The sequence below is a fragment of the Pocillopora damicornis genome, chromosome 9, assembly GCF_964200805.1.
Source record: "Pocillopora damicornis chromosome 9, jaPocDami1.2, whole genome shotgun sequence".
NCBI classification, from domain to species: domain Eukaryota; kingdom Metazoa; phylum Cnidaria; class Anthozoa; order Scleractinia; family Pocilloporidae; genus Pocillopora; species Pocillopora damicornis.
The window spans coordinates 7844801-7863771 of record NC_142678.1 but is presented as its reverse complement, the minus strand read 5'-3'; the positions used below and the strand labels follow the sequence as shown (position 1 = coordinate 7863771).

Sequence of the window (18971 nt, the reverse complement as noted above, 5' to 3'; positions counted from 1 at the left end):
AGCCTTTACTTAGTTTGATCGGAAACGCCTCCACGCGTTACAATTTCAACCGTTTTATAAACAAACATACCATGGATTAAGGTCAATTCTTTTTATTCCCTAACAATGTCTTAATTGGATTATTTACAAATCCTTTCAACAGCAGTTTTAAAATACCAAACTCTTATTTTTATTAAATGGCATTAATAAATAATTTCAACTATTTCCTTGTGTCCTAATTCATTTATTTCTGAAAGGAAAGCTGCTTGTAAAATAATTTCTTGGCAGTGCACGTCAAGAGATGTAATTTACGCGCGTTACATTTAGTCAAAAATATTCAATGACTATCTTCCTGATCCGCTTTGTCACAATCAACCAAAGCGTTCTGATCGTAGTCAACTTACAAAAAAATACACATATTGTATATTTAAAATCATATCAATTAATTGTAGCATGTAATATTACCAGTTCTCCTGAAAATCTGCCTGTTTCAACAAATTTCAGCTTATTGTCTCGTTTATAAAATCTTGCGGAGAAAAGGACTGTACCGCTTCAGTTGATTAAGTTTCTGATTGACCAGCAACATCTCGAAATGGATTTCCTTCACTTCCCTACCACTCAAAATCAAGCCACGCGCGTCAGAAGAAGGATGACGCCAGTCATATTTACGTAGTATCTTCCTCTTTGACTGGATGACAAGATAGGGAAACCAACAAAAAGCTGCCGTTACGTAACCAATCAGAAACTTTCCCAAATTGGAGAGTACGATACGGTTAGACGTCACTTGGTTTTTGTTGATAACGGTACGAGGTTTTGTATCCACAAATATATTTTCCAAACCAGATTTATTTTGTCATTTTGTGAAATGTTCTTAGCTGCCACCAATATAGGATGTGACTGGAATCCACTCGCCTCTTGATGTTATTCGTCATCTCAATACTGCAAAGAGAAAATTGAGAAAAGGTGTTAGCAATTTTTATCTAAAACGCTGCAGATTTCCCTATAGGACTGAAGGGGGGGGGGGGAAGTGGATGGGGGAGGAGGTCAGGGCTTTAATCGTTAGCTAAAAAGTCGAATCAACCATATAAATAGTAAAAAGTTGATCACATAAAAAGTCGAGTTGACCATATTAAGAGTCGAATTGTCCATATAAATAGTAAACTGGGTCATAGAAATACAGAGGGAATATTGATTGATTCGGCGCCCCATAGAATCACCTTAAGGCACTGCTAACGCTCTAACGAAGGACTAACGCTCGAAACATCCGCTTTAAAAACTCTTGACAGTGGCCAATTTACATTATCAACTAAGTTGATGGAACCAAATCATCTTCCATTAATAGGTCGATATCACATCCAGCAAACTGGCAGGATCAGTAATGTGGAAAGCCACAAGTTAGACGGTGAATCTTAAGCTCGGAAAGGGGGTTCAGGGATTGAAGAAAGATGTTGCAATCGACAAAGCCAGCTGGTAGATTATTTTTTAGCGTTACAATGAAATCTCAACTTACCTTACAAATCAGCTTGATCAGATCACGTGATACTTTGTCTACGTCATCCAATGACGTTGTCAGGTAAATGTCATTGGAATCTAGCACAAGGCTTCTGAGCTCCTGATATACCACTTTGGACCCAATCCCCACCGCAATAACACGGACTCCGTTTCTCTCGAGCGGGTGAACCGCGTGGTATAATGAGAATGTGTCAGATTCTGTGGCAGACTGCGGGCCTTCTGTAATGAAGACTAGAACTTTGGTTGGTTGTGAAGCTCCCGACTGGCTTGGTGGTCGTTTTGCCTTGAACATCTTCCTAGCTGCAACCAAGGCTTTCTCCTTTCTGTTGCCTCCACCGAGACGGGGTAGAAACCCTACAGCACGCTGGAGAATGGAGGAGTCGCGGTAACTGTTCATCCCGATGGTAGTGAAAGCTTTATCACCGTATATTACAACTCCGATCCTGGTGTCCTGTTTTGAGATATCGTAAAAGGAGGAGAGCTGCTGAACAAGCTGTTTCTGTTTTTGGTATCCCTGTTCGCCGACGCTATCTGAAGAGTCGACAGTAAATCCGACGTCTATGTTTTTGAAACAAGACTTTGGCTGGTAATTACCGGCTGATCCCTGTGAATCTGAAAAATTATGACGGATTAGAACGGGAGAAATGAAACAAATACTTTTTAAAGAATGCTGGGTCACCCTGGGAGAAGACGAGTATAATTGATATCATAGTATGCCAAGATTCTAAAACCTTCCAAGTCAGTACAATCCCAAATTCCCTGGCAGCCTTGGCATATGATGATGACAACTGTCTCGAGCACTTACTTTCAATCATTAAGTCAGCAAATATGATTAAGCAACACCTCTTAAACACTTACTTTCAGCTGCGTCGCAGGCTGTGCGAGCAATCTCGTGAGATTTCGTGAGCAGGTCATCAAAATCATTCACAGTGAAGATGTCGCGATCCTTTTCAACAATCAACCTTAGTTCATCGCGCGAGAACTGGTCACCAACCCCAACAGCAAACACCTTAACACCGAGCTGAAACAACGGCACCACGGCTTCCTCTAAAGGCGTAGCTTTCAGATCTGAAGATTGCTGGCCGTCCGTTAGTAGAATCAGCACATTTGGGAGCTTTTCGCGTCCGCCTTTCAACTCACCAAAAAGCGAAACAGCTGCCATTTCAAGACCGTTGTCGATTCGCGTTTGACCTCCCCAGTATGGAATCTTGTCAACAGCATCTTTAAATTCGTTGTTGTTGTTGTACTGTCCGAAACTGATCCATAACTTGGCTTCCCGGTTATAAGTGATAACACCAACGTCCGTCTGCGTCTCTGAGATCGAAAATGTGTCTGCCACTCTTTTGATAAAGTCTTTTTGTTTTGGGTAGTTTTTGGCTGTGATGCTAATTGACATATCCATAACGAAAGCCAAGTTGATGCGTTCTTTACATTCAGCTTCATACAATAAATAAAAATAATCAGTCAATTACTTTGGACTTCGTAAACAAACTTTGTCAGTTTACAACACGCAATTTTTTTTCATTTCCTAGAGATCAGAGCGGACAACCACGAGAGGGCAATATGGGCCTTTCTTGCTCGCGCGTATAGCCAATTAGAACACAGGATTCACTTCATCTTGCCCACAGGCGCTGCTAGAGATATAATAAATAAAATTACTTACCTCGGAAAGCTTTTACTTTGCACGTTTTCAAAGCAATGTCGGTTGCCATGTTAGCCAAGTTAGCAAAATCACTAACGGGGAACACATCTTCTTTCCCTTCAGTAACTTGATAAAGTTCGTTAAGATCGACTTCGTCTCCAATTGCCACTGTATATACGCGTACACCAAGCTTCCGTAAAGGACTGACAGCTTCCTGAAGGGGTATCGTATCTGGATCTTGACTCTGTCGTCCATCTGTAAGGATCACCATGATTTTACGTTTTCCCGAGCGTGTGCCGCCGCTGGTGGAAAACATTTGAGTAGCCGCTAACGCCAACGCTTTATCAAGGCGCGTCCGCCCCTTCGTATGTGGAACACGGTCGACGGCGCTTTCGAATTGTGCTGCATCGGCTTTGTCTCGAAAGCTGACCTCTACTTGGGCGTCACTGCTATATGATATTAGACCGAGCTGATGGTCTTCTATGGAGGGGTCGAATGCAGAGGCAAGAACTTTGATGAAGTCTTTTTGTTTAACAAAGTTCTCGTCACTGATGCTTCCAGATGTGTCGACTACGAAGGCAACGTCTGTGTCATCAGAACATTTCACAACTGAAAAGACACGAGGAAAAATGGAAGATGATGAGTTGAGGAATTAAACTTAAAAAGTCCTTTTCATCTCTTTGACCCCTAAGATCGACTTGCATCTTATTTCTCCGTACAATATCACCCCTGAATTGCACATTTAGGTCACGAGAATAAAGAGAATTATCACCAACTGAAGAGGCTCTTGATTGCTAGACAAATTCTCCTTGTCAGCACCTTAGGAAATGTATGGAGAATATGCATACTAAAGTTAGAATGTAAAGCGAGGTTAATCAACTATCGAGTTCAAAATTTTCTACACAGCCCTAAATACTTTTTATCAGAGAAATTTTAACCAAGCAGTGGCCAGAGAATTGGCGATATCTTGACGGAAAGTTACTTAGAAGGAAAAGGTATGAAGTTTTTGCATTTTTTTTAAGGCCATAACAGCCGTAGTTACCTTGAGGAGGACGCGTTATGATATCGCACGTTTTCCTAGCCAATTGGCGAGACTTGTCAACCAAATTATCAAAGTCCTTTATGCTGAAAATATCCTCTTCTTTCTGTACTAACTTGCGTAGCTCCGCCATTTTGACTTGATTGCCGATCGCGACAGCGTGAACCTGGACCGAGAGGCGGTGCAATGGAAGGACAGCTTGTTGTAGAGGTAGGGCGTCGTATTCTTGACTCTGTTGCCCGTCTGTGAGAATGATCATAACCTTTGGCACACCAGGCCGTGCTCCACTTTCTTCTGTGAAAACGTTCTCCGCTGCGAGCTTGATAGCTTTGTCAAATCGTGTTCCACCAGCCGCGAAGGGAAGTTGTCTTACTATCGTGCTAAAAGCGCTCTGATTCATGTGATCTTTGAACCGAATGTGCAGGTTTGCGCTGCTACTGTAGGTGATGAGGGCAAATTGAGTCATTGTTGGAGTCATGTGAAATGATTCAGCAACTCTTGTTACAAAGTCCTTCTGCTTCTCAAAATCTTGCTCTGTCATGCTCTCAGACCCGTCCATGAGAAAAGCAACATCAGCCTTTTCGGTGCAGAGAAGTTCTGAGTTCAGAGTGATATAAGAAAAAAATCAATACCTAGAATTTTAGTTTTAATTATGTGAGCAGTTGATTCTGCAAACAGTTATTCACCGAATTTCGTTAATGTTTTATATCGTTCACGCAGCTAGGGCCAGAGTTATTGTGCCAATGCTTCTAAAGGAACTGCGTGTTACTCTGCTCGAGCAGGCACAAGCATAAGTAATAGGAACTTTACAAGAACTGTCCCAAGTCAACGCCCAAGGACGTAGGCAAGGTACGGGTAAACGAGAAGTTTTAGTTACCTTTCTTGGATATTTCCTTTGCTTTGTGTTTAGGAGTATTTATATTCAAAGTTTTAAGTCAATCTCTCTATCTAGTCTCCTCCTCAGATCCCTCATGATCGAGTGGATTGACTACAGATACATTTGGGCCTGGGCACGACAACAAAGCTTTACTGCTCTTCCATTCTGCCTGGTTTGGAGTATATGCTTTAAACATCCATTGGATTACAAAGCTATATACATATGCTTTGGCTACACTGTTAGTATGCGGTTGCCTAATTTGTGTATGCCTCGTTAACATAAGGATCTGGTCTAAGCTAATGTACATTCTCTAAAAGCTTCATTCTTCAACAACCTACCGGGTCTTTTGATGGTTTCACAAGTTTTGTTTCCAATCTTTTTCACGTCATCTAACAGCTCGTCAAATTTATTCACTACGAGAATATCGTTTGGATTTGTTACCATTTGTTGAAGCTCTACCATGTCGATTTGGCTCCCGATTGCTAAGACGAAAACCCGGACGCCAAGATGGCGCAAGGGAAGCACCGCTTTCTCCACTGGCACAGCATCAAAATCAGCGCTCTGCTTGCCATCTGTAAGGATGATCAGGACTTTGGGGAGATTAGAGCGAACTCCGCCGTTAGGAGAGAACAGCCCGTTGGCCGCTACGCCGAACGCCTTGTCAAATCGTGTGCCACCGGCTGAAAATGGAATTTTGTCGACTTCGTCTTGGAAACTGCGCAGGTCCAAAAGGTCTCCAAATTTCACGTCGATGTTTGCGTTACTGCTGAATGAGATGAGACCGAGGTGGGACTTAGTTTCGCCGACGTCGAAGGTAGCTGCAACTTTCTTGATAACGTCTTTCTCTTTTTCAAAGTCTTTTTCTGTCATGCTTTCCGACGCATCCACCAGAAAGGCAATATCAGCGATTTCAGAACAACCTAGTTATCAAAGGAGAAGGATATGGTTAGCGATCTTACATCGCTTCCGTTCAATTCTGAAGCTTTAAAAAAGTAGGTCTGCCCAGGAAAAAATGTCAAGGCCTTGTGTTCCTTTTTTCGATATAAATCAAGTATACAATATTCTCGCTTTCACTTGATATTGAACTTTTTTTTTTCAAGCTTACTTAAATGTTTTGCTTCAATTCCACTGTAAAGGTTCAAGACATTTATAAAAGAACGCGGAGAAAATTCGACTCTCATTATACCTCGTTATTCATTGATACCGAAACTGCTCGAACTCAACATGGCGTTCAATCCCTTGGCTTCATGTTTGGCACAAATCAATGGCTATGATAAGTCCCTCATTTTCGGCGTAGTCCATCGTGCGAGTGAAAAAAATTCAGCGAAAAAAAAGGGACATTCGCCTGCCGCACGTAACTATGGATGTGAGACACACGAAAAACTTTTCGTGTATTTCACCCCAGAGATCCGAGCAGTGCGCCAAAATCAAATTATTTTTCCGCCGATATTTTTTTGACTCGCGAAACAGAATAAAACAAAAACAAATAGGAGTCTCGTAGAAACATTTTTTAAAAAATTTTGTTTTAGCTGTAACGTACCTGTGCATGGTTGAACATTACACTCCTGTGTCTGCCGATCTCGACCAGAGCATTGTTTTCCGCCATTGGCTGGGGCCGGTTTGGTACAGGTTCTGGTCCTCTCTCGCTCACCTGTACCACACAACTTTGAGCAGGCCGTCCAGTCAGTCCAGTCACTCCACTGGCCATCCACTGTGAAAATGCAACATATTTAAGCAAGAAGGCAAATTTGGTTACTGAAATGTCGATGCAGCGATGCCCTTTATCAATTTTTTGTGATGATCCGACGCTACAGAAGCGCTCATTTACAAAATTACGGCTTTATTGTCTTTAAAGGAAAAAAAAACCACGCCAAATGAGTGAGAGAAATCAAAGTCGGTGACTATTTTAACTAAAAAAAACACTTCTCACCCCTTTACATCCGTCTACAATTTTTCGATATTTTTTTTTGATTTTTGTTAGATTTTTCACCTGGGCAAGTCTGCGTGTTACAAGGCCGGGTCTCATCGGGTCTTCCCGAACAGTTTTTCCCACCATGTTTCGGGCGGGGATTGGTACAGGTTCTTGATCGAGAATGGAATCCACCGCCGCAGGACCTGGAACATTCCCGCCATTCTGTCCACTCGGCCCAGTTCCCATCGACTGAAATTATTTCACAAATAGATTAAGAATTCGGAGCCACAACATCACGCGATATTCTTCTAACTTACCACCTTTCCCCTCATCAGTTGTTTTTACCCACGTAAGGACCTACTATTAAAATCCAAGTTCCGAATCATAATGGTTGCTTTTACGGCTCAAATTTCTCACACTTTTGTAAGTACTTCTTAGAAATCGCCATGGATACATTATCTTCAATTTGTTCGTTCCACATTTGTTCCAACTACGGATGACGTCGGAATTATAATTTCTGTGAGATGAAGCCTATTCAAACACTACTTGACATCTGAGGATGTCGTTTCGCAAAAATATGTAAGGTAGACCCTCTAGGTGACATTTCCTTTCCCATTCATGCTCCACAGTTATTCCCACCGCTCCTCTTGACATATTGCAAATAAACTCTCGTATCAAATATCAATTATCTCATGTCAGGCTTTTTTTTCAGATCAGTTTACCTGGACATGCGTCAGTGCCACAAGGTCTAGTCTCGTCTATACGACCTTCGCAATCTTTTCCCCCATACGCGGGACTGGGTTGAGTGCACGTGCGAGCACGCGTCTGAACTCCTCCGCCGCAAGTTCTTGTGCATTCTGTCCAAGGTTTCCATTCACTCCACTGTCCATCAACTGTGTACAAAAACCAAAGGTGAAACTTACTTGGCATCATTCGGTTAACGTAAAGTTTCCTTTTATTGATAGAAACATTGTTGGTAGATAAGAAGCAATATAACTCGAAATGAAGTAAAATAAAGTTTACAATCGAGCCAAGTCGTTGGAGCTTATTCTGATTTTTGTACCTTGAAGCGACTGCATTGCAGGCAGCCCCATTCTTCCCCTTAACCCCTCCCCCCTCCCCCACCCTACGTTTCGCCAGGCTTCCTTGACATTTGGCCGCACCTCAGCCATACCCCTGGGTCTAAACACACAACACGGTGACTACGTTAGGGCTTAAAACCACACCTCTCAGCCCGGAGTTTGCGCACTAACCGCTGGGCTACCAGTTTCCCACAAGTATTTTTGAAATTACAGGAAAATTGTTAAGCAACGGTGAGAATCTTACTTGGACATTGCCTGGTGTTGCACACTCGCACTTGTTCTCCAGACCCCTCACACGGTCTTCCTCCATGTTCTGGCCTGGGGCTATCACATTTTCGCTCTCTTGTTTGTTGTCCAGATCCACATGTTTTGGTACAAGGGCCCCAGTCCTTCCAGGGACTCCAGCCTCCGTGAACTGGGGAACAAAAAAGGGAAAATAACTTCAAGGTGAGAGGCATGAATTTGTTGAAATTGTTCACCTAGATTGCTTTTGAATCAATATGTCTAGAGCAATTTGATTTCTTTTACCAGCACAATTTTTTTCCTGGCATGATTTGATTTGCCTTCCCAAGCCGACGCAATCCTCCCCACCAAACGCTGGGGGCGGATTGGTACACGAACGTTCCCTTTCTTGTGTTCCAGTGCCACAAGTCTTTGAACAGGATGTCCATTCCTTCCACTCACTCCACTGACCATGCACTGTTAAAAAGAAACATTATGTCTGATGTTCCGAACTTGATAGAAGTTTTTATTACTAGAAAGGAGTTTGTGACTCCATTCGTACAAGTGGATCTTACTCGATGAATCCATTAAAATAACAAACTAACCTGGGCATGGTATTGTTTGACATGTCTTGGTTTCCCGACTGATACCATCACAATCTTTCCCACCAAATTCTGGGCGCGGTTCTGTGCACGAGCGTTCACGTCCTTGAGTTCCGTTACCACATGAAGCTGAACATAGCGTCCAGCCCTTCCATTCACTCCATCCACCGTCAACTGTGCAAGAAATTTGATAAAACCACCATTAATCCGGAAAGCCCTTCATGAAAATTAAAACTCTCGACAGAAACCGACGTTGGTTTCCAAATCCTGGAAGGAAAGGTTTTATTATTTCGCTGAAGAACGGATCACACGCTAACCTGGACAAATTCTCTCGCTACATTCCCGTGTTTCATCCACTGATCCCTCACAACCCTTGCCTCCGTGAGCAGGTGCTGGTTCTGTACAAGTTCGAGAGCGTTTCTTGAGTCCAATTCCACATGTCCTGGAACAGATAGTCCAGTCCGTCCAGCGGCTCCACTGACCGTTCACTAGAATGGTAGTGGATAAAAATTAAAACTTTATCTCAATTTCTTTGCTTATTTACCTCTTGAAAGTCAGTAACTCAGCAACTGCATACCTTCCCCTCCCTGAGCCAAAAGCAGTCGAGTTATAACAAGTTAAGGTTAAGGTTGTGTTAGGGCAGGGGTAGGTATGCAGTGCCTTAGAAACTGACATTGATCCTTATCTTTGTGAGAAAAAATAGCTGACAAAGTTATCCGTTGACTTACCACAGGTGTCTTGAAAAAAAGGAAACGGTAGTGTAGTGCAGTGTTGAACTACTTGCAGAAGTCATCACCAAGGTAACCGAGCAGCAGAATTAGATTTAGCTGAAGAAGAAATAGCTCACCTGGACACACATTCTGATTGCAGGTTTGTGTCTGTTGTCGTTCTCCAATGCAATTTCTGCCACCAAATGCAGGTGATGGATTGGTGCAACTTCGTGTTCTCCTCTGTTCTCCACCACCACAGGATTTTGTACAAGGACCCCACTCTCGCCAATCACTCCAACTACCATCAACTGTTAAGGAAACACTATCATGTTAAGACTCTATGTGCATAGGATCAGTAACAACTAGGATAGTAACAGAAAGCTCCTTCTCTCATTAAAATCAATTACCATGTTAAAGTGATTTTAGGGAAATTGATGACGAACCTAAAAAACTAACATTCGTTAAGAGAAGTTTTGGTGCTAAATTTCCATATCTAAGAATTCCTTTAGCGAAAAAAAAAAATTGTTCCACCTTCTCAACTCATTCACAAGGCTGGGTTGTGCTTTTTTAAAAGTACTTATTTACTTAAAAGTATTTTTTTGCCAGTTCAGCTCAACCGTAAAACTATTTAACAGCTTAACGTTTTCAATAGGACATGCGGACGAGCCTAATTGATGGTCAGGTTCCCTTCCACTGATAACTCGAGCTTCACTCATATTAGATAGCCGAGGGACCGATGAAATTCACTGATGTGCGTTTGCATTTACCCAAGGAAGTCTCTTAAGACTATTTACAGAAGGCTGAATTGTTTAGAGCATGATTCGTTCTAATCAGGATTACCGATGTTGCCCTACATTTATCTTGAAAGATTTGATATAGTGGACGCGACAAAAAGACTTTTCTTGAGGTTTAGTCTTGAGCCTCCAGTAATCGATTAACGATTGATGTGAAGGAATAATATTAATGTATTTAAGAGGAATCGTCGCTCTTACTTGGACAGGGCTGCGTATTGCATTCACGAGTTCGTTCACTTTCTCCGCTGCAATTTTTTCCACCATGTGCTGGAGGAGGATTTATGCACGTGCGAGAGCTGTTCTGTGTTCCACCGCCACAAGATTTAGAACAAGTGCCCCATTGATTCCACTCGCTCCATCTACCGTCGACTAGAAATTACAAAGATTCATTAAAGTAAAGGAATCACAAATTTTCTTTCTGGAGCCAGTCAAACAATAAATAGAGAATAATACATGGGCGCGCATAGATATGGAATTTCTCTTCGAGTTGAAAACGAGAAGAGAAATTTCATATCTACAAGCAACCATGTATTATTTTGTTTATCATGTAAACGCTATAGCCCTTTATTGGGAAGAAAAGCCGACTTCATCAATGACTGAAAATAAATGAATCGGCAATCCTCGAATAATAATCGTATAGTGCGTTAGCGCTGACTCTTCAGATGGAAAAATGCGTTGAATCATGATTACAAAAACAACAATGGTCGTAATTTTCAATTTACAAAATTCTCATTTATTAAATTTGTCCTTACCGACAGAAGAAGTCTTTCAAGTAAACGGCCAAAATCGGCTAGTAGCAAATCTTCCATTTGTCGATTTTCATTCTCAGACGAGAGAAATGCTAACACCGAAGCCACTGAATACGCAACTTTCGGTTTTTCTTTTAATACATTGGTTTTCTTCCCTTTCTAGGAAAGTTTGAACCTCATTGTCAGCCAGCGATACGGATTTTTTTGTGTTTTAGCCGCCATAATTGGAGAAAACTCCGACAAACAACTTGCATTGAGAATCGTGAAGGCTTTGCCGTTCATTCATCAACCAGACCGAGTGGCGCCAAAGGCGAGTGACGTATAAGCAGCTGATGGGCTATATCAACACACGTGAAAAAATACGATATTTTTTTTTTACGTGTGTTGTTACGGCTTTTCTCAGGGCCAGAAATCCTTGTATAACACCACAGTTTATGTGATAATTAATGTTATTATCTTACTTGGACAGGGCTGCGTGTTACATTCACGTGACCGTTCACTTTCTCCGCTGCATTCTTTACCGCCATGTGCCGGGGGAGGATTTGTGCACGTGCGAGAGCTGGTTTGTGACCCACCGCCACAAGATTTCGAACACCTGCCCCATTGATTCCAGACAGTCCACCCACCGTCCACTAGAGATAAAAAAGATCATCAAATTTTGAACCTGGTCATACTTCCTTTTTGGTTTGACGATTTCAAACAGGTGTATGTTTTATATCATGACCCTTATCATCATTATGAAACCATAGTTAACGACCGATGAAACAAAGAGAAATGAAATTTTCTTTATGCGGGACTATTGAGTGTTTTATGAGGTGGTTTCCAATTTGCGGTAAATGGATGAAAAACTTCTCCAAGATGCGCTGCTGCCAAATATAATTTAAACTCCACTTCCAAGTGAGGTTGCTTAAATACCGTTCGGGCTGTTTTAGACTTAAAAGGATTTGTATCGTTGTTATAAGATAATTTTTAAGTTCTTCATTTGAAATATGTGTTTATCTTGGACATTCTTAGCCATTCTCGTATCTTTGATCTGTTCCTACTTTCTTGAAGTCTCTCTGTAACAACAAGGTCTCTTAAATATTTCAATGTTTCCTTCCGTTAGAGAAATTTTCCGCTGGTTGTCGGAATAAACTTGGTATTGCCTCGGTTTTGCATTTTTCGATATGTAAATTGATCCAGAAACCTACTACCACGTCCTTAATCAATCAGATTCAAAACTGAAAGAACTGGTAGTCATTCGCCTTTTCTCGCGCTTCAGGCAGTTTATTTGTTACTAGGTTTTGATCGACTCCTTGTGATTCCATCCTCTGCCATGATTGGCTGTTGTAAGTACTTAGGTTTTGCGATACTTAATCGAAATGTATAAACTGTCTTTATAACGTAACTCCTTTGACCTTAGTCAATTTTGTACCTGGACAGTTATTTGTGCTGCAGTTGCGCGTCTCCGTGCTGGACCCTGGACACTGCTTTCCTCCGTGTGCTGGTGGTGGATTATCGCAGTCTCGAAAGCGTGATTGAATTCCGGTTCCACATGATCTCGAGCAAACACCCCAGTCACTCCATTCGCCCCATTTTCCATCCACTATAAAGAAAATTAGATGACATTTCTTCTATTAAACGGTTTTTGTCAGAGTCATCGCAAGTTCTATAGAGAAACGCTTGACAGAGAAAAATTTTTTTATTTAGTGTTGAAAATAATCCAAGACTCTTTTGGTCTTGCTTTGCCACGCTTTGTGATTTGTCCAGGAAGGTCGTGCCATCATCTCAATCACTCATATTCAAAACTTAACTCAATTTGAATTCCAGCGCCTCGGTCTGATTGCTTAATTTTTCTCCGAGTTCTCATTGGCTACTGTTATTTCCTTTATCCTGATGACCCTCGATTTGATTTTTGGATTCTCTGTAGAAAAGCGTCATATTGTTTTTTGAAACACTGGAACTTTCACTCTTCACATAGCGACAATCTGTTGCCATTTTTCTGATAGGTAGTTGTTTTGAAAATTGCTGAGGATATACGCTGTTTAACTTTTATTACTTAAGATTTACAACATTTTTAAAACATGTAATAGCAAGAAAGAAAAATTGTAGTCATGATTTACTGTTCAATTAAACAGCAAATTCTTGGAGCTAAAACAATATGAAATGTATGACAAACAGTACAGAGAATTGAAGTTTTGATCTAGGTAGTCAAAGGCTTAAACGTTTCGCAAAAATGTGTAAACGGATATTCTAAATACCTGGACACTCTCCAGCTTTGCATGCTTCTGTCTCCTCCCCAGCTCCCTCACACTCCAATCCACCGTTTGCCGGGGGAGGGTTGGTGCAAGTTCTAATACGTTTCTTGATTCCGCCATCACCACAGGTAAGACTACAGGAACCCCAGTCACTCCACTCAGTCCAAGATCCGTTTACTGTGGTAGATTTCCAGATGAGATATCAGTGAACCATGAACCAAATCAAATGAGCAGGATCTAAGTTCGTTTTAATCCTATCCTCTGATATACTCGTGCAGGGGTGCTTCATGATTTCACTTCTGGTATTTCGAAGTCTTAGCTAAATATAACTTTTAGGCTTCTTTTGATTTAGCGGTCATTTCTTCTTCTATATTCCTAGTTAATTTTGTATTCCCATTCTGTTTTCTTTTTATCAACAAACTACAACCTCAGAGTCTACTCACGAGAAATCAAACTCTTGCGAATTTGATCGAAAATCGTTTTCCCCTGCTTTTCTGTCATATATTCATTTAAATTTTGCACTTAATAACACGAACAATGTTCCACTGTCACCCATATTAAACCGCTACATCGTGATTTTAAATCAATAAAAACGGACGATAGAAATAAAATAAAAAAACGTTTCGTTTTGTAAGAATCGAGAGTCTTTCTCAAAGATCGAAACCGGAACTTTCGATCCGGTGTCCAGTGCAGTCTAGTCCAGTCCAGTCCAGATATATTTCATGATCTCTGCGTCTCCCACTATTCTGGTTGTTTCCGGAAGAGAAGCTTAATAAACATCAACTATTTGACACTTTACCTGGACAACCTTGCGTATTGCATCTCTGAACATCGTATCCTTTGCCAGAGCAATCTCGGCCGCCATTTTTGGGCGGTGGATTTATACAGTAACGTCGACGTCCCTGGATCCCTCCTCCACAAGAAGCAGAACAGTCACTCCATTCTGCCCAGGCAGACCAGTTACCATGAACTGAAACGCAAATGATTCGAAGAGCGTTATCGATATCATAAAAATTAATAACCCGATTTCTGGATGCAACGCTTCTGATTATATTAAGTTATATCCCTAATGATAACCAGAAGTAACTCAGAGAAATATTTCCTCCCTCTTTGGAAGGGTAAGTGCTACATAATTAGGGATCTCTGTCGAATTGCTGATTTAAAATGCCTTAAGATGCACTTTTTTTCAGTAGCCGTGAGATCTAAGCAGAATAAGGAAATGCGATGATATTTTAAGATTGTTATCATTGTTCCGCGGAGAAAGTAATGCCGATGAACTGATCCACCACAAATCGTATAATTTGATTGTTGTTTATTGAGACGATACTGCAATTATTCGATTTCTGTGGCGGGTCGCTGGCTACAGGTTAGCTTAAAGGCTTGTTTCGGGTTAGCAAATTACACTAGACCTTTCCTTTTGAAATTGATTTTCCTGACTGAAATGTGATGTAAAGTACAAAGCTTAACTGTCAATCAATGTTCTAAATCACGTGATTCTCGTTCATTTTTAACGAAACAATCATATGGACCAGTGGGGGAGATAACAGTCTATTAGCTTTCGGAGAACACTTCCCTTTAACCCTTTAACTCTTTCACTCCCAGATCAAATTTTTAATTCTCTTTACCGTCAACCATACAATTCTTTTAATGTTAGTTCAGAGAATTTAGTATTAGATCAAATAATTATTCCCAAATTGATATTGTTCTTTATTCTCATCACTTATCTTGTTGATATTGTATTTATATCGTAAGGAGAAATTCTTTCTTGGTCACTCATGAGAATAAAGGATACGATCACTAACTTAAGTAGCTCTTGATTGTTTAACAGATTCTCCGTGTTTATACGACAGGAAACGAGTAGAAAAAAGTGAGAGGAATATGCATACCATTGTTAAAGTGTAAAGGGTCAAATAAAAGAATCTCGAGAAGCAAGCAACTTGGGATTTATCATCTCGCCGGCGTTCATGTTGTAAAGTTTAGCAGTGGGCTTTATGTCAATAAAAAAGATATAACCATTTTTACCTGGCTGTAGTTGTTTACATGTTTGAGTAGCAACCTTTACACTGTCTCTTGCCAATTGATCAAAATTTTCCGCCCTGAACAAATTCTCATCCCTGTAACCCACCAACTCTAATAACTCGGTAATATCGATAGCGCTCCCAACACCGACAGCAAAAATGGTCACGTTCATGTCCAAAAGCGGCCGTACAGCCTCATCCAGCGGCGTACTATCGTTCGTCTCAGTTTGTTGTCCGTCTGTCAAAATGACCATCACCTTAGTGACGTTAGGACGCGCTCCACCTTCGGCGGTGAAGACGTTTTCGGCGGCAAGTTTAAGTGCTAAGTCGATGCGTGTTCTTTTTCGTTGATGTCTCACTTCGCCCAATGCAGCGGTGAAATCGTTAACGTTGGTATATTCCCCGAATTTGATGTCGACTTGAGCGCTCTCGCTGTATGAGATAACGGCGATTTGTGATTGGTCGGGGCCCATCTTGAAGGTTGAGGCGACTTCTTCAACGAATAGTTTCTCTCTTTTAAAGTTTCGTCTGGAGATGCTCCCCGAAGAGTCCACCACAAATACGATGTCTGATTTCTGAGTACATTGTTCTGATGGAGGAGTATATAGATCAAATTAATTCATTTTCATTGATGCGTTCTTAGAAGGAATTGTAATCAAACAAGAGAAGCAACGCCTTGTGGTTGGGTTCGGTTATACACTCGCAATCGTCTTTTCCAGGTGCTGAGTTAGTAAACGGGTGAGTCAGTGATCGTAGCGTGGATCGAAATAACTTTTAGGGAGAGTTTGCTTCCCAAATACTAACGGACCACCTGCAAAAGGGTGGGCTATGAAAGTTTTAATTCCTAGTCACTGCATCACAGTCTTACTGACAAGAATGTGAAATGCAGCGTTGAAATGCGAGTGTTCAAATGAGATTTCAGTGCAGGCAGTCGAGCGGAGGTGCCCGTTTGCGATTATGAGATTATGTGTCAGCTTCCACTTGATATGTTTCAGTTGAAAGTCTTCTCAAATTTATCTTATTTATCCAACCCAAAAAGAACATGGCACGAAAAGAAAGTATCGAATTAGTTTTTCAGACAATTTTTATCATCTTATGGAAAAAGTGATAGTGAATTTGCTCCTGTTCATAACTTTTGAATGATTTGCAGCATGTCATACTGCATGCAACAAGTTATTTATGATTTCTGTGGTTTGTCATTCCTTTCAAAGTCAAAACGAGATTTTCTTGACAGAAAACACCAGCTGGCTAACAAAAACGTTGTAGCATTTCAAAATACAGGTTGCTTCACTGCATGTAGGCATAATATAGTTGACAAAGTAGTTTTTATTCGCAGTCACAATTCTGGAAAAAAAATTTAGATTTGCTGTAATCTATGGATTCCGTGCAAAATGTTGCCAAAGTGAGTTTGTAAGAATAGGAAAAAGGGTCTTGTGACAGTATTCCAGGAGAGATTACTTAAAGGTGTCTGTCTTAGAACGAATACACTTTGATATTATGATATAGTTGTTATCACGTGTTAATTGAAAGTTAAGACTTCACCCAGGAAGTGGCTTTCAAAGGGCTTTTCAAATACATTTCATGGGGTTATATTGGAAGCTTTCTAATGTTTTGAGCAGTTGAAAGGAAGACTTGTATTGATGCTCAAAATTTTCCGTTTAAAATTGCCTCGGCCTTAGAAGGTCAGGGCAAACCGCAAAACCGCACTAGTTTTAATAGCATTTAAAAGATGCTTGTGTGAAGTATACTTTACTCGATATTGTAATGCAGTCCTCCAAGCAAGGCCGGCGGAATGTTAATTTTAGTCATAGGAAATTTTGACCCTGAAAGAACGTGACAAGATTTAATTGTCGCTTTGCATGTCCGGTTCCAACATAAATACACAAACGAAAAGCGATATAATCGCGGCAAGACAGCCCCTCTTTCTTTGTAGTATTTGATTCTTTTTGCCAAAAAACGCAAACTCTGATCCGGTTTATGAGGCTTAAAGTGCTCCGCCAGATTCCTGTTGAGTGGCCTCTACAGCTATCAAATCAGTACTAATTGTCTTAATTCGCAATGTTTACAAGATGAAAAAATAAAAAAAGTGACTGGCATAGTTAGCTTCAATAATCGCTTCCTTTCACACAGCAGCTATCAACATTTTTAGGGTGCATCAAACTTGAACTTTTCCTGAGAAAATCCAGTTTCGAAATTAAAGGGAAATGTTCATGGGATATGCTATATTTAGCAAGACCTTTTAAGACGATTAGCTTAAAAAGCTTATCTTCAAGGAAATAAAGCCTGCATTAAGGAATTTCAGCCAAGTCATGGAGAATGAAAACAAGAATTTTCTTTCTTTTTGTTAGTTATTCGTGGAACTTAAAATATACATAGTTTTAGGTGTCCGTTCATTTTCGCTAATTTGTCCTCGGAAAACGAAAAGAATTTTTACAGCCAAAGATATGTGTTCCTCGGCAATCATGAGCAATCAATTAGGCAGCATGGTACCTACATGGGGGTACTACGAGTTTGGTAAACATTGGCGAGATATCGGAATATCACAGTGTTCCTAAGATCTTATCGTAAAAAACAAAATACTAAAAGCAATATGGCTGAGAAGCTTTCGGGTCTGGCTAGGGCTCAATGACTTCTAATTATTGATTAAATCATTTGTCTGAAATATTTTAGAGACTTTGACCTGTTGATCGTTCCTTTGTTGGTAGAAATTTTGCTTGAATCTCGTCTTCAAATAGTCTTAACTGGAATTTTTAATCGACGAAGGTAAATCAATTTCTTAAGGATAAAAAAATATTAGAATTGAAAAGTTTGATACTTGATTCTGGCGACAATGGTATCCAGTCAATATATTAAGGATGTATGGCAAATCATTAAAAGGTTTTTTGGTAGAATACGACTTCAGAACATGCAGATTTACCCACAGGATATAAAAAGACGTGTTGAAAACGAAACTTTTCCCCATATAAACAATTCTCCAAGCGAAAAAAAAAAAAAAACGTTCAAAAGGATCCAAGACTAATTACCTAGAACAAAATGAGCAATCTTGAATTACACTGATTTCAAATTTCGGCGAAATTTTTCAGTTCTTTCTTCAGTTTTCCGCTTAAGTTAAGTCCTACTCGGAGGGCTAACTTTCGTAAAAATTTTCCAAATAGCAAATTAAAAACGCTCCAATTTCAGAAGAAATCGGCTTTTTGTCGAAACAACAATGTGTTTACTTACTTCTTTCGCCTGACTGAGAATCCACCGTAACAAGAATCAGGGCAAAAATCACGAAAAACTCCGCGTACAAAGTCGCCATGTTCCTTAATTCACCAGTCGCTTTGACTTCAATGAATCCACTAACTTTGTAACGTCGAAACGCTCAGCTGAATTTATAACGAGAGAGGCGTAATTCGTGTAAATACCTCCGCATCAGTCGTCACCTTGAGGAGTTCAAGGATGGATTAAACTATGCACCGCTTGTTTACAATCATTACATTTAGAAATCTGGGCAGGACTCTGACGAAAATAAACAGCTTCCGCGTGGGGTGTCACTCACAGTTTATGATTGGTTTCCTGCGCTAGTGTCACGCATCCTCGCGCAACGGGCTGTT

At 40.6% G+C, this 18971-nt stretch overlaps 1 protein-coding gene across 3 annotated transcripts; it reads right to left on the bottom strand.

Moving 5' to 3' along the window:
- Window positions 1–76: 76 nt before the first annotated feature.
- LOC113669629 (uncharacterized) lies at window positions 77–18830 on the bottom strand. Of its 3 annotated transcripts, XM_027185697.2 has the most exons (21): window positions 18598–18823; window positions 15380–15964; window positions 14157–14327; window positions 13361–13534; window positions 12535–12705; window positions 11582–11752; window positions 10570–10740; window positions 9715–9885; window positions 9185–9355; window positions 8871–9041; window positions 8572–8742; window positions 8288–8458; window positions 7684–7854; window positions 7040–7210; window positions 6590–6760; window positions 5388–5969; window positions 4176–4769; window positions 3155–3742; window positions 2350–2928; window positions 1490–2103; window positions 77–918 (listed from the first exon to the last, which is right to left on the bottom strand). In XM_027185697.2, the coding sequence occupies exons 1-21, from the start codon at window positions 18674–18676 to the stop codon at window positions 913–915; spliced, it is 5853 nt and encodes a 1950-aa protein (XP_027041498.2). In that variant the 5' UTR covers window positions 18677–18823; the 3' UTR covers window positions 77–912. The 3 variants fall into 3 exon arrangements, with proteins under 3 accessions (XP_027041498.2, XP_089038837.1, XP_089038838.1); XM_089182711.1 differs by lacking the exon at window positions 8572–8742 and having other exon boundaries at window positions 18598–18830; XM_089182712.1 differs by lacking the exon at window positions 7040–7210.
- Window positions 18831–18971: the final 141 nt, after the last annotated feature.

Coding starts and splice junctions, on each gene's coding strand:
- LOC113669629 (XM_027185697.2), bottom strand. CDS start 18,676: ATGGCGACTTTGTACGCGGAGTTTTTCGTGATTTTTGCCCTGATTCTT. Junction 11,753..12,534: donor CAGCACAAATAACTGTCCAG/GTACAAAATTGA, acceptor TTTTATCTCTAG/TGGACGGTGGGTGGACTGTC. Junction 9,356..9,714: donor CAATCAGAATGTGTGTCCAG/GTGAGCTATTTC, acceptor CTACCATTCTAG/TGAACGGTCAGTGGAGCCGC.